Raw genomic sequence first — 23,786 nt, 5'->3', positions numbered from 1 at the left:
CAAGTGGTTACATATCAAATTGACATGAATCCAAAATACACTGATGATTGTGCTGTCAAACGATGAAACTATATGGAATCTGGGGGTCCCTGCTTCATCGCTCTCTCGGCTAAGGGGTCCTTGGCCTGAAAACGTCGAAGACCCCTGGCATAGAGACAGTGTAGTGCCTCAGTAAACTAGGAGCACATGGCAAACCAACCTAGCATCAGTCTAGCTCTAAAGAACATATTATTAAACAAGAAAAATCACACCCAGGGTGAAGTGAGCGGTGCTATTTAGTTGAGATCAACTGAAGAGAGACTGATGCTAGTTTAGGCTATTGGTTTACCTGTGATCCTAGCATCAGTTTAAACATAATGTAAAAAATAAAGAAAAGAAAATTAAGTTAGCAGTGCTATTTAGTCAAGTTCAACTTAAGAGAGACTTTGCCATACAAAATGAATGAATTTTATATATAACGATGAATAGAGATGATGAAGGCATGAATGCAGTAGTATTTAATTATGTTATTTATTATGCACTTATATTTGATATGATATTTTTGAACACTTTGGCGCAGGCAACATTGCAAGAGAACTAAACTCATGAATTAACATTTTTCTAGAAAGGTTTCATAAACCAGTAACACTCCCTAATCGGGAGATAAGCGACCGTCAGGTCACATATATACACAAATAGGCCAAAATGTGTTTTGCAAGATTGCATGTGTATCGTAATACAGCTTGGAAATATATTGTGATATTGTATTTTTCCATATCGCCCACCCCTACTTTTAGTTTAATTTAGTGTCCTGTGAAGCTTGGCCGGGACGTACGTACAAACAGACGTGGGACAAACAGACAATGTAGGAGCAGTTTGCACCGTTCATAAACATTTGAAATTGAACTATAGGATGCTATAGGTAAATAATGAACCTATCGTCTGAATAACATGCTATCTAAATGTCATTTTAACCTATTTGCATAAGTCAAGGCTTGGTCTAAGGTGGAGTCTGAAGAGGTGAGTGGTCAGATTACAGTGGTTCAACATCCCTTACAGTCTATGTCACTGGTTCCCCAACACAGTGAAATCTCGCTGTTTCTACGTGTCGTTATTTCGACTAAGGGTTTTGGTTTAGGCATAGTTTTACTGAGGTTTGGGTTTGTGTTAGGTTTAGGCATAGTTTTTACAATCACCAGATTAGCATTCACCAGTGTCAAAAAAATAAAAATGTTGAACACATGTTACGTCGAAATATCGACACACTCTCCCCAAACACTGGGTCGGGAGTCAGGACGCATTTGTAGGTCATGGACAAATTGTTATGGGTCTCTTTATTTTATTGTATTTTATTTCTAACTATTTGTTTTCAATTATTTATTTCAAAACATTTTCCAAAAAACATCCCCCCCAAAAAAGCAATATTTAAGTAATTTCAATCATAAATAAAAGCAAAATCTAAGAAATTCCATAAATTAGGAAACATGTTTAAAAAGTAGTGAAAATAGCTGATCTACAAGCTCACATCAGCTATTTTCACTAGTTTGGGTCATTAGCAAATGCCTAATTTCTCTTTTGGGTCTGAACCACACACATGCACGCACGCACGCACGCACACACACACACACACACACACACACACACACAGGGCAACGTGACATAATTAGAACCACAATACCTCCAAGTAAACTGTTTTAATATTTTATTATGGTGTTATAATTGTATTAACAGTGTTTCAAGTGACTGCATGGTTCATAGTCTACCTCAGCCGTTCTGGTTTCATAAAACTAATGTAATATTAAACATACTGACCTCTGCTAGCCATCATATTATAACATGTCATTCTTTATAATGTCATAAAGAGATTGTTCCAACGTGATGATTCTATATTAGGAAATAGTGTAAAAAGTACAATACAGTTAAGTGCAAGGGTAAAAGTATCATAATACCAATCTGATACATTTCATAGTAAAGTATCTCAATGTTTACTATTGAGACAATTACATTTCTATGAATCCCCATAATATTAATTACCATTATTGTTGGCACTAGTACTATTACTAATATGATTAATTCATCATCATCATCATCATCATCATCATATCTAACTACGTGGTTCCAGAGTTACACTGATCTTCCATGGTAACATCTTCAGAGGGACAGTATGACCAGTGTGAATGTATGGAAAGAGTGTTTCAGTGAAAGTGTGTGTGAAGGTGTGTATGTGTGTGTTAGTATCAGGATCAGAGAAGGACAGCTTTCCTTTGTTCCAGTCCAGCTGGACTCTGATCTTCTTGGGGTTCTGCTGCACTGAGAGAACAGTGTCTGACCCTGGTGAGGAGACTGCTTTGTATTTACCTTCATGCCACCATATGCACCAGAGTTGACCCCCTCCCTTTCCCTTCCTCTGATAAGACTCTGCTAACACACCCAGTACCCAGAATGTACTGTCTCCAACCTCAACATCCCAGCTGTGAGTCCCAGAGTTAAAGCCCTCAGAACCCAGGACACGGCGCCAGTTGTCAAACCTCTCTGGGTTGTCAGGAAGCTGCTGTCTCTTTCCACGTCTCACACTGGTCAGATCATCAGACAGGATGAGTCGTGGATGGGCAGTGTTGGGGTCCAGAATGACAGGAGTGTAGGAGACAATGTCCTTCATCTTGTCCCAGACTCTGAAGGTCAGGTTCTTCAGGTGTTTGGTCTCGTCTATCAGTGCTCCTGAGACCGGCTGTGGGTCCTGCAGTGTGAACTGGACTCTTTCCACTGTGGTCTTGTAGTTCTGCAGGAATGAGATGTGTTCAGCTCTCAGATCCTCCTCTATGGCTCTGATTGTGTCTGAAAGGGTTGATATGTCTCTGTTCAGACCCTCAATCTTGACCTTCATCATCTGAGTCTTCTGCTGCTCTTCCTCCCTCAGTGCAGTGATCCTTGTCTTCTCTTCCTTCTTTAGAAACTGACGCATCTTCTTAAACTCTTCCTTCATCTGCATCTCTGTGTGTCGGGCCCGGACCTTAATGTGTTCTGCTGTTTGGTCACAGTTTGTTTTAACTTTATTAAAGACCTCCAGTTTATCTTGTAAAGGCTTCAGTGATTTCTGGACCTCCTCCTTGTGTTCCAGTGCAACTTCATCGATGGGTCTGAAACTGTGTTTGGTGTGTTTTTTAGAATCCAGACACACAAGACACGCTGGCTGTTGACATTCCAGACAGAACAGTTTGAGTTTCTCAGCATGCAGACTGCAGATAACCTCAGACCCTGTTGAAGCTCTCTGATGTCTCTCCTGTATGAAGGCCTCACACAGGTTCTTCAGAGCCAGGTTTCTGGGTGGATCCACTGAATGTCTCTCCTTACAAACTGGACATTCTTTTATTACCTTCTCTCTCCACCATTCCTGCAGACAGGCTTTACAGAAGCTGTGGCTGCAGGACAGGAGAACAGGATCTTTAAAGATGTCACAACACACAGGACAGGAATAATCCTCTTCTGGGCGAGTTGCCTTGGATGCCATTTTGTCCCTGAATGAAGCAACAAACACCCTGCTCAATAAAGGAAATGAGCCAGTCAGTGGTGGTAACACTCCCTTTTCTAGAATGTTCCCTGAAGTTTACTTTCACTTTGAATGGTGGTTGTTGTTAAAGTCCATTCAGCTGACAGAGTCAGCAGCAGGTTCCAGTGGTCTGGGTCAGTATTCCCTCCTGTAGCTGTGGAAAGACTGTCTGTCCTCCTCACTGGAAGTTGCGTTTGATCTGAATGTGAATCTTATCCCTGTCTTTGTGTGTGTATCTGTGTGTCAACAGAGAGGAGTGTGCTGTAGGTTTCTGTTTCCTGACTCCTTTGAGTCAGAGAGGGGAGGAGCTGTTGCAACTCTCTCTCTCTCTCTCTCTCTCTCTCTCTCTCTCTCTCTCTCTCTCTCTCTCTCTCTCTCTCTCTCTCTCTCGCACGCACGCACGCACACACACACACACACACACACACACACACACACACACACACACACACACACACACACACACACACACACACACACACACACACACACACACACACATATCAGGGGTCCGCAAAAATAGTGAAACTAACTGTAGAGGGAAAAAAGCTAGACCAAGTACAGAGCCAATATTATATTACATATTATTATTATTAAAGCTACATTATTATTATTAAAGTGATCCCTGACTAATACGACAAATATGCCTTAATACATTATAATTGTCCTCTATAACTACAATGTAAAATTAAAAACACCTCAATAATTTTATTTCTTCTAGAAATAGCTAATCTTTCACTCAATAGGGGAAATGCCCGTCGCAAGTTGATGATGTCATAAATGTCAAGTGTGATCTATCCCTATGGAATTAATGGCATGCATGTGAAAATAAAAACAAACTTAATACTTCCTATGGTTAATATGAGCATCAAATCAATATTTCAAATGTGTTTGTGTTTTGTTTTTTTGCACATGCATGCCATAAAAATGACACATGACATTTATGACATCATCAACTTGCGACAGGCATTTCCCCTACTGAGTGAAAGATTTGCTATTTCTAGAAGAAATAAAATATTTAAGGTGTTTTTAATTTTACATTGTAGTTATAGTAGACAATTATAATGTTTTAAGACATATTTGTCGTATTAGTCAGGGATCACTTTAAAGCTACAATATTTAACTTTCCTCTGCTGTCTGGATTTGAACCTGGTTTCTTGCATTCAGCATTTTAACATTGAACCATGAGCTCAATGGTAAGATGACCTGCTTGATCAGGGGATAAATTGAATCTTGAGCATCAGGTCAAACTGTGTGTCAGATCCTGTGTCAAGGTGAGTCATGACCTTTGACACCATCTAAATGTCTCAATAGAAGAGCAGGGAGACACAATACAACCTCCCCTATTGTTATATTGTATTAACATTAGTGATGTGAGTATCGATATTTATATCGATATATCGATCGGCCCCCTGAGAATAATATTGTATGGATACTTTTTAAAAAGTATCGATATCCGCATTATTTTTTCTTTTCTTAAAAAAACTTGCTGTGAGGGAGAGCCGTCACTCACGCAAAAGGGAGAGTCTCCTCTCTTGGCTTTCAGGCTTTGACAGTGCAGTGTGCAAATGCAAGCCGATCTACAAGTCCACAATTCGTCTATTTGATAGTGAATGCAGACAGTTTACAAGACTCGACCACCAAAACGTGATGTAAAATGGATTCTTATCCCTCATGGTGAAACTCCCCCACATGTCTCTTGCAAGTTCTAGCTGACCTTAATTTGATTTAGATAAAAAACAGATCCATTGGTTTAAATATTATTGCCCGTTTCATGTCATGGTAAAGATTCTTCCAACTTCCATCACAGCACAATGAGCACATTGTTGAAGCAATGTGTCTCCATTCTCCAGATAAGTCAGGGCTTGTATCTAAACCATACAGCTTTTTAAAATTAGCCTTTAAAATAAAATAAGTGAATCATTAATTTGATCACGCAAGAGAGTGCATTTATCAGCACCCACGGCTGGCACATATAGAAAGAAATTGACCTCTGCTTTTGAATTAAGTTTTAATTATCGGTCACACACACACACACACACACACACACACACACACACACACACACACCGTACTTCCCGGGTATCGGTATTGTATCGATATCGACGATATAGACCCCAAAATATCGAATATCGTATCGAATTGGAAACAATGGTATCGGCACATCACTAATTAACATAGGCCTACTCTACCATGCAGATTGTTATATTGTATTAACATACTCTACCATACAGATTGTTATATTGTTTTAACATACTCTACCATACAAATTATTATATTGTATTAACATAGGCCTACTCTACCATACAGATTGGACTAAATAAGTAGATCTGCTAGTTTTGGCTAAAGTTATCAGAATATGGACGCTATAGGGGTTCAAGTGGTTCATATAAAAAAGGAGAAAAAAAGTTTCTATCACACAAAGATTTGGAGGACCCCCTGTAGTAACTCTTGAGGACCCCCTAGGGGTCCCGGACCCCCTGTTGAAGACCCCTGGTATCCTGGAACAGTGGGCGTCTGGGAACTCGGGGCACCGTTTGTTTTAAGAACACTTGCAGCTCCAGAACCAAAAGGAATCCGAATGAAGACTGGTTCACACCGAACGACCTTGCCCCGAGTTATCCTGTCACCGATCTCACGTGAAATCGGGCTTCGCTCCTAGAGGTTTCGCTCGCTGTCTCTGAGCGGCTCAAAGGTGCGAGGCGGGTATGATTCCAGACAGATTCTCTCCAGATATCTGACGAGTTTAATATCCCGAGTTGTCGCTGACTAGAAAAGATGCAGTATGAACCAGGGCATTCACAAATAGTGATTTTTAGTATTAGAATTATTCGACCTCAAAGTATTCGAATAGTCGAATATTCGACAGGACTGGCCAAACTGTCAAAGTAAGCAAGAGGCGAACATTGTGCGTTGCGAGGCGTTGTGAGCATGTAGATCGGCTATTTTCACAATATTTATCTGTGGAACAGAGTCACATTAAATGTAATACCTACAATTCCAGGTGCTTGTCAGGGTGGTTTTTTTTTTATAAAACAAATCTTAAAATTGTCCTAACTGTTAAATCGCTAAAGTTTTAGAACACCCACTCCGTTATTTTCAGCTTCTGAAGCCTTCTCTTTATGTTTTCTATGAGCCGTGAGGGGGGTAGAATTTCGCGGCAAAATGACGTAATCTGCATCATCTGTATACGTTGTGTATACGTTGGCCAATCACATCACAGATCATACACACATGATACACTACCGGCCAATTACAGTGCATCTTGGGTCTTTTCAGGAAATAGCTTGCTTCAACAGCTTTGTTTACGCTGGACTAGAAGTCTAGCATGTAACTCCCCAACCGCTGCTCGTAGAGGGATACGAAAGACCTCGATGGATGCGTCTCGGCGAGGCGAGGCGGACGCGGTCGTCTGAAGGCCCGGTCCGCGGCGAAAAACGACCGAAAAAAGCAGACGCGACCACGGTTTGCTATACTGCTACAGACCACTAGTTGAGCAACTTACACAGTATAGCTTTAACTTGCCCTATTTCTTCTAGATATTAATAAATGGATGGATGGATGGATGGATGGATAGATGGATAGATCTCTCACCTGGCCCTCTTCTAGCGCCACCATGAGGCAGATTCTTGCAAAACACATTTCTTTACACTGCTCCTACATATTTTGCAAAGCGGTACACAGTATCTCTAAAGTCATGTCATCAACATGGATCCGTCCCATTTCCCATATTTCCTCCTGCTTGGCTACAATTGCCTTCTAAAGTTTGTGTATGCGACGTGACGGTCGCTTATCTCCCGATTAGGGAGTCTTAGGCCGCAATCACATATATGCGTGCGACATTTTCTCCGTCTCATTTGAGAATGAGGGGAGGGAGGCGGAGTCCAATTAATTTTCTATGTAAGTCACATGGTTTCATGTCGTTGCCGTGTCTCTTGCTCAACCGAAGGCTGTCTTTTGGCCAAGAGATTTGCAAGAGACAAAAAAAACACGTGACCTTCATTGAGAATGAATTGGACCTCCCCCTCCTCTCCCCTCATTCTCAAACGATACGGACGCGATAGCTGTCGCAAATGTCTGGACGGCGCTGTACTGTTAACAATTTTGCTGCCATTTTAAACATAGCTGTAGTAAGCAGCTGCCAAATTGTCCTTACCTTTTAACGTGGGCACGCGCACGCATCGTGCACAATCTGTGCGCGACTCATCTAGTAGACGTGTAGACTCGGGACAGCTTTCGAATAAAAAAAAACCCTATTGAAATAGACATATACGTTGCCACGCTGTATCCCTGCTTATCCGCCAGTGTTTACATGAAAAAACATTGAAAAAAGCCAGATGTGCGCTATGGTACAACGGGCATCGCAGAGAGGTACAGCGGGAAATCCCCGGTTTCGACGGGGATCGCAGAGTATGAGTTAACATAGTGTTTGTGTTTCTCCCCCCCTCCCACACACTCAAAGTCCATCATGGCGGCGCTGGCGTTCGGCTACAGCAACTACCTGCTGCTCCACTGGCAGCTGCTCATCCTGGTGCTGGTGGGCTTCATGGGCTCCCTGTCCTTCTTCCTGGCTGAGTGGACGGTGGAGGCCGCGAGGAGGGACTCGGACTACCACAGCATCTGACCTGGTGGAGGCCGCAAGGAGGGACTCGGACTACCACAGCATCTGACCTGGTGGAGGCCGCAAGGAGGGACTCGGACTACCACAGCATCTGACCTGGTGGAGGCCGCCAGGAGGGACTCGGACTACCACAGCATCTGACCTGGTGGAGGCCACAAGGAGGGGTGTCGCACCAGATCCTGGGCCCTGGGTACAAGGGTTCACTGCGGGCCCCCCATGAATGTTCTTCATAGGGGGAGGAGGTTTAACCCATTTAGACTGGGAACGCATTATGTTGTGCTTCAACTACTGAAAAATAACAGATATACAAGCTCAATTGTATATCGAACTTGTAGACCTGCTATTTTTGTTTTAATCTTGAAACTTTATGCAAGTCTTTGAATATTTCAAATCCTTTGATTGATTGATTGATTGATTTTTTATTTATTTTTATAATTATTTTTTTTGGCTTTTATGCCTTTATTGATAGTGTACAGTAGACTGACAGGAAATGGGGAGAGAGAGAGATGGGGAGTGACATGCGGCAAAGGTCGTCCGGATCGGGAATCGAACCGGCGACGCCGCGGCAACCATGCCTATGTGGCGGTGCCTATGTGGTTTGCGCCTTGACCAGTAGGCCACCGGACGCCCCAATTGATTGATTGATTGATTGATTGATTGAAGTATTTATTAGCAGTTTGCAGTAGAAAGAAGTACAGTTTCATGACAGCACAAATCACTGGTACACGGTCAACTAAAAGGAGATCCTAGAAAGCCTTACGGCTTATTTACACAGGAACCACACTTTATGTATCTCATAACATAACATTGAAAGACAGACGGATAGAACATAGTACTTTATCTAGGATAACATCAATTTCAAAAGCAGTGATTTTTCATACCAATTTTGAAGGAGGCTAGGGATTTGCTCTCCTTTAAGGCTTGCGGAAGGGTGTTCCACATGTTGGTGGTATAGCAGGAGAACGAATTAGAGCCTTGTTTAGTGTTAAATCTAGGTTAACATGATTAGTGGCTGCCTCTGGTGTTGTGATCGTGGACATCCTTGACCTTGGCTTTAAGAAGTAGTTTGTCAGGTACATGGGTATCTTGGAGGTGTAGTGTATCTTGTACACCAGGCCCATTGCAAGATGCTGTACTCTGTCAGCTACTTTAAGCCACCCTACGCTTTTGTGGTGATGATCGTTAAGGTGGGCCCGAGGAGGAAGACCAAGCACAACACTAATTAGTTTGTTCTGGGCTGTTTGGAGCTTTAACTTTAAAGGAGTAGTTCACCTCCAGAATGGAAAATGTTCTATTGATTACTCACGCCATTGAGACATGAGTTCAATAATTATTTTGTATTTGTTGCATTCCTAAGGCAATAATTTGATTACAATAAATGTACCCCCATTGATTCCGGATGGGGACCCGGAATCAATGGGGTTAAATTTACTATAAACCCGTAAAGTTTTTTTTTTTTTCTTCTTTTTTCTGAAAAACAATGTTTCAGTGGTGCTCAAACTTTTTCATGTGAAGGACCCCCAAAATTATATTTATTTGGCCACGGACCCCCATCTCAAAATATTTAGTTCCGGGGACCGAAGCAAAATTTTAGTTACAAATGTTCGCTTAAAAAATACATACATTCAAAGATTTGCACACATTTTCACCACTTTTCAAAAATAGCAGATGTACAAGCTGAGCTTGTATAAATGCTATTTGTCAATAGCTAAAGTATAAAATAATTAAGGGCCCTCCACCTTGGGCCCTCGTAACTCAGTCCCACTCCCCCCCACCGTGTGACGCCCCTGGAGGCCGCAAGGAGGGACTCGGACTACCACAGCATCTGACCGGCTTACACCTCCGCTCTGACTGTTGACAGTGCCTGTCAATCAGTTTACAGTGCACGGCTGCAGTGAGTGAGTGTGGATCTCGGCACATGAAACAAGGGGCTTTAAATAATCATTAAATGGTCGGGTCTCTCGGAACCTCGTAAATAAACGGATTTGGGGACAAATGTCATGGGGACTGTGAAAAAAAGAAAGAAAGTCGGAACGGGGCGGAATCGGACGAGACCGTTACGGGCCCCTCAGGTTTGGTTTTGTAATTTGATTATTATTTTCGGAACTGGTCAGAATCGGGGAAAAAAAGATTTGGACCCGCAAAGATCTCTACTCTGAGCCCCTAGTTGCTCCCGATGAGCAGGTTGGTGCCTTGCATGGTTTCCTCTGCCATTGGTGTATGAATGTATGTGTGAATGGGTGAATGTAATGCCCAATTTCTGTATTAAAGCGCCTTGGTTAAAGGCACTATATAAATACACCATTTACCATTCATGATCGATTCATAGATTAATCGCGAAACGAACATGGACGATTATGAATCGAATCACAATTTTCTTTTTTTTTTATATATGTTCCAATACATGTTTTGTATGTTGAAAAGAAAGCTGCTTAATGTACAGTATTTTTGTTTGATTTTGGATGGTTAGCAGAAGTATTGAGTTATAATTTATGTTATATTTTTTTACTACAACAACTCCCTTCCATTTGTTTATATTATCAATGAAATATAATGGAAGTAAATTAATCTGTTTTCATTAGAAAGCACTTTGTTTTATTTGTCACACAGTGAGATGGAATGGAATCGAGATGCATCGGTAATCGATTTATAATCGAATCGTAGCCCTCTGAATCGGAATCAAATTGAATCGTCGGTACGTCTAGCGATTTCCAACCCTAGTGGCCAGTGATTCTCAAGCCGTTTCCTTTTTTTATTTTTATTTCAAGCATATGCATTCTTAGGCCGGGTTTGCAGTTTCTTTATTGCTACTTCCAGTAACACTTCTAGCCCCCATAAGTCACATCCAACCATGAAAGGTTGCGTTGTATCTTGGGAATGGGCTTATTCTGTGTAAAATGACATATTTAGCCACTTGTACGCATGCCCCCAACCACTGAAATAAGAATCTCTAAAACAACAGAAAGAAGTAAATGAAATAATTTTAACACATCTTTTATATTCTTTAATTGCAATCTAAAATATGAACCCTTGTTGTAAAAAAACAAAGTTGTCCTTTAAGCCACAGAGCAAGCTTGCCTTGTGTAGAGTAGCTTCGTAGGGACGCTACTTCAGTTGGAGTAATTTCGGGACACAATGACAGTCCTACTCGTTAAATTGTATGTATTTTATTTCTATTTTATTTTGTTTCTGTTATTTATGCAGTTGATGAATCACACTCTGTGTAGCTAATCTATTGTGGGAACACAGAGCATTTAGAATGGCTGGTTTTAGATCGTGTTTGCGACTGGGCTCACACGCAATCTACAGTCTCTCAAGGATATCTAGGAAATTAATTACCTGTGTCCAATTTTTATACTTGAATGAAAAAAATCACGAATTGCATTATGCTTGCTTGTTTTTATTGTGTGCAGCATAGTGTGTCTACCCTGTTGGCGACATAATATATGTTAGGTTATGTTTTATTTATTTGACATGGACATCACAATCACATTGGACGAACCAGATGCATTGATATAACTAATTTTAGCACAAGTGCTAATTCTCATCACCTGTCCACAGGAGGCTTTTCTATTTTACAATAATCAAATCTAACACCCAGTCAAGTACAGTAAACATTAATACTAGTCTAAAACCCATTCAAGTACAAAAACAATAATACTAGTCTAAAACCCAGTCAAGTAGAAACAATTATAATATGTGATTACTAATAAGAACTAACAATCCACAAACTGACCCATCAGTCTGTAGGACATACAAAATCATAAGTAGCCATAATCAATTCACACAGCAGGTAAGGAACAGAAACTATTCATGTGAGCACAGTTGATTTGATTTCAACCATAACTTGAGTCCTCTGTAAAAGACATTACCATCTGTCTCTTTTAAAACTTGATCATTTCCATATTTCCCAGCAACTTCAGAGGATTGAATGACCAGCAGGTGGCACCATGGAGCTTGTTCACACATGTATCAAATGCATAGAGCAGGGGTCTTCAACAGGGGGTCCGGGACCCCTATAGAGGGTCCTCAGAGTTACTACAGGGGGTCCTTAAAATCTTTGTGTGATAGAAACTTTATTTTCCTCCTTTTTTATATTAACACCTTCTAAGCCTGGCCGTACTCCCTCGGACTTCCTACTGGGTCCCATCAGCCACACGTCTATTCCCGGACTTTTGATATAAATTATAATAAAAAATAAAAAAAATATCGGAAATTCTTCTCTGTGTCTTTTTGGAGCGATCTGAAACGGTTAATATGCTCTGACAGTCATTTTCTGGTGCTGGGTGTGATACTCCTAATATCCAGCAGGCCACGCCGTTGACTCACATTCTGGATGGATGGCTGGCCAGGAGGAGCCTCATCCTCTCCCCAGTGTTGAAAATCAACAAGAAGCTCAAACAAGATGGCTGGTCTTTGTCTCTGTTCGTGGATCGCGGTTTCAATCACGTTCGGGCGCCGCTTCTCTATCGCTCCTTTCCCTGCTTCGCCGCACGTAAACGAATGGAATTGATCTCCCCTCCGCCTCGCCAAAGTAAGATCGCCGACCTCTGCAGGATGAATATGTACGCTGTGTCGAGCACTCCATTACGTGTTGTTATCATGTGGGCTTTGTTTTTTTAAAACATGTTTGTAAATAAATGGCTTATTTCTTCGGCGCTACCTCTGTTCAGAGGGTTCTGCCGCGGCTTGCAACGTGTTAACCACTTGAACCCTAACGTCCATATTCTGAGAACTTTAGACAAAAATTGCAGATCTACAAGCGCTAGGCGTTGTGAGCTTGTAGATCGGCTATTTTCGGCAGAGAGGTTTGGTGTAGAGGGGAAAAAAGAGCACACTAAGTACAGAGTGAAAGGTCAAGTTTAGTATTGACGGTTCAAGTGGTTACATATCTGATAACACAAATTGACATGAATCCAAAATACACTGATAATTGTGCTGTCAAACGATGAAACTATATGGAATCTGGGGGTCCCTGCTTCATCGCTCTCTCGGCTAAGGGGTCCTTGGCCTGAAAACGTCGAAGACCCCTGGCATAGAGACGGTGTAGTGCCTCAGTAAACTAGGAGCACATGGCAAACCAATCTAGCATCAGTCTAGCTCTAAACAATGTATTATTAAAAAAGAAAAATCACACCCAGGGTGAAGTGAGCGGTGCTATTTAGTTGAGATCAACTTAACTCATTGACTGCCAAGGCCCGAGTTTCCCGAGTTATTACAGTAGTCCCAGGCTGCCAGAGCCCGAGTTTCCCGAGTTGGAAGCCATTTTGAAAAAAAAAAAATTTTTTTTTTTTTTTTTTTTTCAAAATTTTTTTTTATAAAAAAAATGTATTAGGCATGATCGCAATTGTGAAATTGCATGTGTAGCCCCATAACAAACAAACACATCTTTCAAAATGTCAAAAATGGCTGTTTTGTCTGACTTTGAAGGCTTGTAACTCATGAATGGCTGAACGGATTTCCAAGCGGATTTTTTTGTTTGAAAGCTGTTAAAAAGTACTACACATATGATGCATATATGGTGCATGGGCGTGCACGATCCGTGCACTAAAAATTGATCCGTGCACTAGAAATCTAGGATAGTGGCAGTCTGGTACTTGGGGGCCATCTTGAAATGGCATTCAATGAGTTAAGAGAGACTGATGCTAGTTTAGGCTATTGGTTTACCTGTGATCCTAGCATCAGTTTAAACGTATGCAAAAAATAAAGAAAAGCAAATTAAGTTAGCAGTGCTATTTAGTTAAGTTCAACTTAACTCATTCCCCGCCTCCCCCGATAGTCCCGAGAAAATCCCAATGTCGTTCCCCGCCAGGCCCGATAGTCCCGAGAATTTGCTTTTATATAATGTAATGTTTAATTACACTCTCCCCCAGCTCGTGACAAATTTTTATCCTTTTATCTTACAGAGAACCTAAAATATCACACATCAAAGTAAGTGTGTTTGAAAAAAAGACTGTAATAATGTATAAATTGCAATACAAATGCATATAAATCTCCCCATAACCCACAGTGAACTGGCACAGTGACGCATTTTGCGCACACAAGGCTGGCGGAAAAAAAAGAGAAGAAAAAAAAAGTGTGAGAACAGCTGTGTGTGTGTGTGTGTGTGTGTGTGTGTGTGTGTGTGTGTGTGTGTGTGTGTGTGTGAACATCTCTTAGCTGGCTGGTGGTCCACGGACCACTGTCTGTTTCAGTGGTCCCCCTGTCCTGATCAGCACAGTGCTATCAGAGTCTCTGATTCAGAGATCTGTCTCTCTCTCTCTCTCTCTCTCTCTCTCTAGATACAAAATAATTATCGCCAATTCGCCATATAAATGCTTCTAAAACATACCTGAGAATGATGATGGTTGATTAGAATCCACAGGTTATAATCCATATATCCAGGCTATAATATATTGTTTTGTAATGGTCCACAAGCAGCCAAGCAGGCCATTGGCGCCAGGCGGTCCTTTGCAAAGGGGGGTCCCTGGTCGGCTTTCTAACAGGGGGTCCGCGGGCCCAACGCTTCGCTCCGCAGAGCAGTGGGAACACGATAATCAACTCTTACAAAATCAATCAATAAAACTGCCCGATTACATAAAGTTCACGACGCGATCCAGTTGAGTCAGAGACAAGTGAAGTGGTCCCTGGAAGGGGGTCCGTCCTCTCATTACCCTGCCTGGTCTCCAGCCAACACTTCTCACGGACCACCACCAAAACTCCCACGCTCCCCCACCACGCTCCTCCCAAAAAGCAAGAGATCAACTAGTGTCGTTACTAACGAGCAAAGACGCAGAGGAGCTGTTTAGCAGGGCAGTGCAGAGGATTTTTTTAGGGGCAGGGGGAGACATTTTTCCAACATGTCCTAGAATGTGAAAATAGCAGATCTACAAGCTCGACTTTGATTGATTGATTGAAGACTTTATTAGAAGTTTGCATAGGAAAAGGTACAGTTTCATGACGGTACAGTTCACTGGTACAAGGTCTACTAAAAGGAGATCCATGAAAAGACTAAGCTTATTTCCACTGGAAACCATTGAAGTATCTCATATAAAATTGAATGACAAGCTCTCAATGTGTCACAGTCTCAGAGCGATGTGTTGAGCTTGTAGAGCTTGTAGATCTGCTATTTTCACATTCTAGGACATGTTAGAAAAAAGACTCATGCCCCCTTTTATGTCTATTTGTGTGTGTGCACCTGTACAGAGCAAAAGACAACCAGCAGACACACAGAGACAGAGAGAAAGCGCCCCCAAGTGGGGGCTCACAGAAATACTCACAGAAATACTGCAATATAGTATGTGAGTTTTTTGGTCAGATATAGCCAATAAAAATATTTTTCTCTGCATTTTTCTAAACAGAAAATTCTAAAAATAAATCCTATTACATAATTACATTAGTACACTTATCTGATAATGCCTGAAGCCATAAAGACACATCTCAAGTGAGTTATCCACTTGAAAACAGATCATTCACAAAAAGGTCAATAACTCCAATTATTTTGAATTTCCACCTGGATTTTGAAAAAACAAGGGGTTTGAAATGGCCAAAACTCTAGATTGCTACATCGTACATACAAAAAAATATTTTTTGGAGAGACTAGAGGATGTCCTCTTTTAATCCATGCACTGTATGACATTTTCGTGCAAACAGGGAATTTAGGAAAAATGTCTAAATATGAAGAAAATGCTTAAACAAAATGGCAGGGGAGCCTATAGTGAATGTTAAAATGGCGGTCAATGTGTTAAGAGAGACTTTGCCACACAAAATGAATGAATTTTATACAACAATGAATAGAGATGATGAAGACATGAATGCAGTAGTATTTAATTATGTTATTTATTATGCACTTATATTTGATATGATATTTTTGAACACTTTGGCGCAGGCAACATTGCAAGAGAACTAAAGTCATGAATTAACATTTTTCTAGAAAGGTTTCATAAACCAGTAAGACTCCCTAATCGGGAGATAAGCGACCGTCAGGTCACATGTATACACAAATAGGCCAAAATGTGTTTTGCAAGATTGCATGTGTATCGTAATACAGCTTGGAAATATATTGTGATATTGTACAGTATTTTTCCATATCGCCCACCCCTACTTTTAGTTTAATTTAGCGTTCCTTGAAGCTTGGCCGGGACGTACGTACAAACAGACGTGGGACAAACAGACAATGTAGGAGCGGTTTGCACCGTTCATAAACATTTGAAATTGAACTATAGGATGCTATAGGTAAATAATGAACCTATGGTCTGAATAACATGCTATCTAAATGTCATTTTAACCTATTTGCATAAGTCAAGGCTTGGTCTAAGGTGGAGTCTGAAGAGGTGAGTGGTCAGATTACAGTGGTTCACCATCCCTTACAGTCTATGTCACTGGTTCCCCAACACAGTGAAATCTCGCAACATATTTCTAGTACGTGTCATTATTTCGACTAAGGGTTAGGGTTAGGTTTAGGCATAGTTTTACTGAGGTTTGGGTTAGGTTTAGGCATAGTTTTACTGAGGTTTGGGTTAGGTTTAGGCATAGTTTTACTGAGGTTTGGGTTAGGTTTAGGCATAGTTTTACAGAGGTTTGGGTTAGGTTTAGGCATAGTGGCTAACAATCACTAGGAACAAATGGAACGTCGAACAAATGTTATGTCGAAACACTGGGTCGGGATTTGTAGGTCGAGGACAAATTGCTATGGGTCTTTTTATTTTATTTTATTCCCTACTATTTGTTTTTAATTATATATTTCAAAACATTTTCCAAAAAGACTCCCCCCCCCCAAAAAAAAAAGCAATATTTAATTGATTTCATTCATAAATAAAAGCAAAATCTAAGAAATTCTATACATTAGGAAAAGTATGTTTAAGAAGTAGTGAAAATAGCTGATCTACAAGCTCACTGTGAACACACACACACACACACACACACACACACACACACACACACACACACACACACACACACACACACACACACACACACACACGTGAGCAACATGACAGAAATTAGAACCACAATACCTCCAAGTAAACAGTTTTAATATTTTATTATGGTGTTATAATTTTATTAGCCTCGGAAACCCAGACTTTTATTTTAACAGTGATTCAAATGACTGCAGGGTTCATAGTCCACCTCACCGTTCTGGTTTCATAACACTAATGTAATATTTAACATGCTGACCTCTGCTAACCATCATATTATAACATGTCATTCTTTATAATGTCATAAAGAGATTGTTCCAACGTGATGATTCTATATTAGGATATAGTGTAAATAGTACAGTACAGTTAAGTGCAAGAGTAAAACAGTCTGATACATTTTATAGTAAAGCATCTCGATGTTTAATACTGATATAATTACATTTCTATAATTCCCCTAATATTAATTACCATTTAGTGTTGACACTAGTACTATTACTAATAGGATTAATACATCATCATCATCATCATCATCATCATCATCATGTCTAACTACGTGGTTCCAGAGTTACACTGATCCGCCATGGTAACATCTTCAGAGGGACAGTAAGACCAGTGGAAATGACTGGAAAGAGTGTTTCAGTGAAAGTGTGTGTGAAGGTGTGTATGTGTGTGTTAGTATCAGGATCAGAGAAGGACAGCTTTCCTTTGTTCCAGTCCAGCTGGACTCTGATCTTCTTGGGGTTCTGCTTCACTGAGAGATAAGTGAGTGACCCTGGTGAGGAGTATGCTCTGTATTTACCTTCATATAAATATATCCTCCAGCGTTGACCCCCTCCTTCTCCCTTCCTCTGATAAGACTCTGCTAACACACCCAGTACCCAGCATGTACTGTCTCCAACCTCAACATCCCAGCTGTGAGTCCCAGAGTTAAAGCCCTCAGAACCCAGGACATGGGGCCAGTAGTCAAACCTCTCTGGGTTGTCAGGAAGCTGCTGTACATCTCCCCATCTCACACTGTTCAGATCATCAGACAGGATGAGGTTTGGACAGGCAGTGTTGGGGTCCAGAATGACAGAAGTGTAGGAGACAATGTCCTTCATCTTGTCCCAGACTCTGAAGGTCAGGTTCTTCAGGTGTTTGGTCTCGTCTATCAGTGCTCCTGAGACCGGCTGTGGGTCCTGCAGTGTGAGCTGGACTCTTTCCACTGTGGTCTTGTAGTTCTGCAGGAATGAGATGTGTTCAGCTCTCAGATCCTCCTCTATGGCTCTGATTGTGTCTGAAAGGGTTGATATGTCTCTGTTCAGACCCTCAATCTTCTCCTTCATCATCTGAGTCTTCTGCTGCTCTTCCTCCCTCAGTGCAGTGATCCTGGCCTCCTCTTCCTCTTGTAGAAACTGATGCATCTTCTTAAAGTGTTCCTTCATCTGCATCTCTGTGTGTCGGGCCCGGACCTTAATGTGTTCTGCTGTTTGGTCACAGTTTGTTTTAACTTTATTAAAGACCTCCAGTTTCTCTTGTAAAGGCTTCAGTGATTTCTGGACTTCCTCCTTGTGTTCCAGTGCAACTTCATCGATGGGTCTGAAACTGTGTTTGGTGTGTTTTTTAGAATCCAGACACACAAGACACACGGCCAGTTGACATTCCAGACAGAACAGTTTGAGTTTCTCAGCATGCAGACTGCAGAGAACCTCAGACCCTGTTGAAGCTATCTGATGTCTCTCCTGTATGAAGGCCTCACACAGGTTCTTCAGAGCCAGGTTTCTGGGTGGATCCACTGAATGTCTCTTCTTACAAACTGGACATTCTTTTATTACCTTCTCTCTCCACCATTCCTGCAGACAGGCTTTACAGAAGCTGTGGCTGCAGGACAGGAGAACAGGATCTTTAAAGATGTCACAACACACAGGACAGCAATAATCCTCTTCTGGGCGAGTTGCCTTGGATGCCATTTTGTCCCTGAATGAAGCAACAAACACTCTGCTCAATAAAGGAAATCAGCCAGTCAGTGGTGGTAAAACTCAGAGTCCTCTAGAATGTTCCCTGAAGTTTACTTTCACTTTGAATGGTGGTTGTTGTTAAAGTCCATTCAGCTGACAGAGTCAGCAGCAGGTTCCAGTGGTCTGGGTCAGTATTCCCTCCTGTAGCTGTGGAAAGACAGTCTGTCCTCCTCACTGGAAGGTGTGTTTGATCTGAACGTGAATCTTATCGCCTGTTTCTGTGTGTGTGTGTGTGTGTGTGTGTGTGTGTGTGTGTGTGTGTGTGTGTGTGTGTGTGTGTGTGTGTGTGTGTGTGTGTGTGTGTGTGTGTCTCGACAGAGAAGAGTGTGCTGTAAGTTTCTGTTTCCTGACTCCTCTGAGTCAGAGAGGGGAGGAGCTTTGACACAGCACAGAGCTGTTGCAACACTGTCACACAAACACACACACACACACACACACACACACACACACACACACACACACACACACACACACACACACACACACACATACACATACAAACTAGACCAAGTACAGAGCCAACAGTGAAGCTTAACTGTATGAAAATGCATATTATTATCATTATTATTATTACCCTTATAAACTGCCTGAAGTGTTCGTCAGTATTATTGTTATTGTAGTGTATTATTTTAACATATTGCACACACCTACACACACCTGTATACATGTGTACAAAAATCCCTGTGCCTCATGGATTGAAGGCTTTCCAGTACACGTGTGTAGCCCAGTGGCAAGTATGCCTGCAGTTTTATATAAACTCCACTATGTGGCACTGTCATTCTAGGCTAGGAGCAAATATGCCTGCAGTTCTTTGTGAGTCCTCTGTGCGGCACTGTCACTTTAGGAGTTCCCTTTTTGTTGGGGTCAAGGGTTACACAACATTTTCTGGGAAAGTCTTGAATGCAAACAAGCTGTGATGTGAAGGACTCTGAAGAGATTATCCTGGTAAAGATGCTATACTTTCATGGTATATTTACAGATACAGATGTAAACACATCTTGATTCAGCATACTGTAGTCCTATATTTTGTGGGTTGAAGTTAAGGTGATTAAGAATGCATTTTGGTGGTTGCAGATTGTAAACCAGAGAGGAAGCTGGCCACTAGTGCTTTAACACTTTGTTGAATATGCCCTCACTGTTCTGTAAGTACTGTTTAACACTGATTGTATTTTTATTTCAACATATTGAAATGTAAGAAAATGTCAAGCTGGTTCTCATAGCAGATGTTTTACTGAAAATGTTAATGTTTTTCCCAGAGGAAAGGGGGTGAAGTTTATGAGGGACCAGTGTGTGTTCAGTATGTGAGCTGGCCATCCCAACATACTGTGCATGGTGAGTTTTAGACATAACTCCCATTTAAAGTATTTTGTTTCTGCTTTGTTGTAAACTAAGGGAATATCTAAATTGCTTATGGTATGTTGTTGTTTATTTCCATAGAAAGAGCCGCTACCGTATTTTGTTATCTTTTGTGTACTACATACTGTATAGTGTATACAGTGATTCTCCACTTTAAGAGCCAAACTTGGGCCAATTTGCATTTTGTTTTCTTTACTGGCTTGCATGCCCTACCAGCCAAACTGTGGCATATAGTTGTTTTTGGTTTTTATCCACATAAAACAAAGAAATACAGTAACACCAACTTACTGGGAATAAAGAACCCATAATTTTGTTCTGTGTCCTGTGCCACTCCCTATTAGCCAGGTTACACATTTTGGTACCAGGAGTGGGGTTTCTGATAGTTGGTGGTCCTGATAACAATTTGGCTCTTATAGTAAAAGTGGATACAGTACACAAAATACGGTAGTGGTGAAGAGGTGATACTGGACGGAGGAGGTCTCTGCAGGAGGTGCAGCAACCAGAGCAGGGATCCAGGCAGCACCAACGACCAGCGTAGAAGACGTATCCACATAACGTCCAGTTATTTTATTTTTTGGGGGGTTTTCAGAGACTGAAGTATTTTTGTAATAACAACACTTCAAGCTGTTCACAATGTCTAGGGATGAAGGAGGTGGGAATATTGACCTTCCTGGGGATGTAGGCGGTGGAGCCATAGGGGGAGCTGCAGCAGACAGTATGGATGCACTTAGAGCTCAATTACTGGATCTAAGCAGAAAACAGGACCAAGCCATGGCTACTATTGCTACCCTAGGTAATGAGCCCAGACGGTCATATGTGTATGTACCTAGAGAACGCACTATTCAGCCCTTTAGTGGTGATATAATCAAAGATGGTCGCTCTGTTGATGAATTCATAGAAGAGGTCGAACGTGTGATTAGACCCAGAGACCAAACACCTGCCGACCAGGTCGACTTTGTGTTATCACTTCTAAAAAGTCCAGCCTTAGATGAAGTGCGCTTACGTATGGGTGGGGATCCTGGTGCAACAAAGGACATCTTTAAATATCTCCGAGAGGCCTTTGGAGAAAAGCGCAGTACTTCTCAGTTATTACAGGCTTTCTATGGTCGTAAACAAAGGGAGGGGGAAGACCTACGTAATTTTTCTCATGCTCTCTCACAAATGCTCAGCTCAGTAATGAAGCAGTCACCTACTGCATTATCAGACGGGAGGCGTGCTATCAGAGACCAGTTCATGGAGGGGGTTAGCGATTTGTCTCTGAGGAGAGAACTTCGGAAGTTTATCAGGGATAAACCAGATGCTACCTTCATTGAAGTGCGTGATGAGGCCATCATGTGGTCAATAGAGGATAAGCCTTGTACCTCTAAAACAGTCAAAAGCAATGTAGTAGCATGTGATTGCGCAGAAGAGTTGACTCAGTGCTCTGCTATTGATGCCCAAAAGAAAAGGCCTCTAACTTTAGAAGATGTATTAAAAGTGGTGGCTGAGCAGGGCAAAGCTATTGGAGAATTGACCAGTGCAGTAAAGGATCTCACTGTACAGAGGGAGAAAAGCCGCAATAGAGATGAGAGCAAACCTAAGGCCAGACCTAGGTTTACAGATAATGGGGAGCCTATCTGTTTCAAGTGTCAGGGGGTGGGACATATAGCCCGAAACTGTTCTCAGAGAAACAGCACACCATCAGATTCCCCCACCGCACAGGAAAACTAGAGCCCTCGGTTGCTATGAGCCAAGCAATACGAGGGAAGTCCATAGGCTCAAGCAGACCTGACCATGATCGTGACAAAATACTGGAACGTGCTGTTGGTAAATGTCATACTGTTAATGTGAACATTGGGAGTGTCATAATGTCATGTTTGGTGGACACGGGTAGCCAAGTTAGCACTATCAGTGAGGGGTTCTTCAGAGAGCATTTATCAGGGGAAGACGAAGATATGCTTTCGACAACAGGATGGCTCAAGTTAACTGCAGCTAACGGGTTGGGAATACCCTACCTGGGTTATATTGAGTTGGAGATGGAGGCGATGGGCATGACAATCCCTGACTGCGGTTTTCTAGTGGTGAAGGAGCCTCAAGACTCTCGTTCCTCTGCTCCCGGCCTCCTAGGCATGAATATACTTAGCAGGTGCAGACAGCTGGTGTACGCTCAGTTTGATACCACCCTGGGCGGCCAGCTAGATTCTGATTGGAGAGAGGTATTTCAGCAGATGCATAAGGTGGACCTCACTGAAAAGTCATGCATGGGGCGGGTAGCAGGTCGTGATGCTGTTCGTATCCCTGCCACCACGGTTGCTACCATCTCAGCGAAAGGTTTCAGAAACGGTGGAGATGGTGTAACAATGTTGTTGGAACCTGCAAACGTGGCCTTGCCGAGTGGCCTGATTGTCATGCCCACGCTAGTGTCCACCCAGAGCCCTCAGTTTCAGGTCCAAGTCATAAACCTCTCCCAGGAAGATGTTTGGCTTCAACCGAAGACCAAATTAGGCATGCTATTTCCTGTGAAGTGTGTGGAAAATGGCCAAGAGTGTGAGGTTAATTTCCAACGTGTATCAGCCAAGGTGGAACAGATAACTGTCGATAAGAAAGCACCACAACTGTCTGATAGCAGCTTACAAGAACTACTGGGCAAACTTGATATGGGTGGCACTGTTGAACAAAAAGCTGAGTTGGGTGCTTTACTGACAAGTTATTCTGAGGTCTTTGCCCTGGGGGATGATGATCTTGGGTACACTGACAAAGTCCAGCATGCGATACATTTAGTGGATGACGTGCCGGTAACGCAGCCATACCGCCGCATTCCACCGACTCAGTACAGCGAAGTTAAGGAGCACATCACCCAGCTTTTGAAGAAGGGGATTATTCAGGAGAGTTCTAGCAGTTATGCAGCACCCATAGTCTTAGTCAGGAAGACAGATGGAAGTCTTAGACTGTGTGTAGACTATAGGAAACTTAACGCCAAGACCAAGCGTGATGCTTTCCCCTTACCTCGTATCGACGAAAGCTTTGATGCTCTGTGTGGGGCGAGGTTCTTCTCGACAATTGATCTAGCCAGCGGGTACCATCAAGTTGCAATGCATAAAGATGACAGGCAGAAGACGGCATTTACCACTCCCTTTGGGTTATTTGAATATCTGAGAATGCCATTTGGAGTTTGTAATGGCCCTGCTACATTCCAAAGACTTATGCAGGCCACCATGCATGACTTAGTGTTCCAGATCCTGTTAGTCTACCTCGATGACATTCTGCTGTTCTCTCAGACGTTTCAAGACCATCTAGAGAGGCTAGAGACAGTGCTGAAGCGACTGAAAGAGACTGGGTTAAAAGTTAAGCTGGAAAAGTGTAATTTCTTACAGCCAGAGGTGCGCTTCCTGGGTCATCAGATCTCGGCA

At 42.0% G+C, this 23,786-nt stretch overlaps 1 protein-coding gene across 1 annotated transcript; it reads right to left on the bottom strand.

Annotated features, from left to right (window-relative positions):
• Window positions 1-2,083: 2,083 nt before the first annotated feature.
• On the bottom strand, window positions 2,084-18,993 carry LOC308283119 (uncharacterized protein; the record flags this gene model as incomplete). Its single annotated transcript, XM_080723500.1, has 4 exons — window positions 2,084-3,494; window positions 8,028-8,097; window positions 8,198-8,289; window positions 17,633-18,993. 4 exons carry the CDS (start codon window positions 18,991-18,993, stop codon window positions 2,084-2,086), a joined length of 2,934 nt encoding a protein of 977 aa, XP_080579626.1.
• Window positions 18,994-23,786: the final 4,793 nt, after the last annotated feature.

The sequence above is a fragment of the Nannobrachium achirus genome (assembly GCF_963921795.1).
Source record: "Nannobrachium achirus genome assembly, chromosome: 4".
Lineage (NCBI taxonomy): Eukaryota > Metazoa > Chordata > Actinopteri > Myctophiformes > Myctophidae > Nannobrachium > Nannobrachium achirus.
This window is presented reverse-complemented; position numbering and strand designations above follow the sequence as displayed.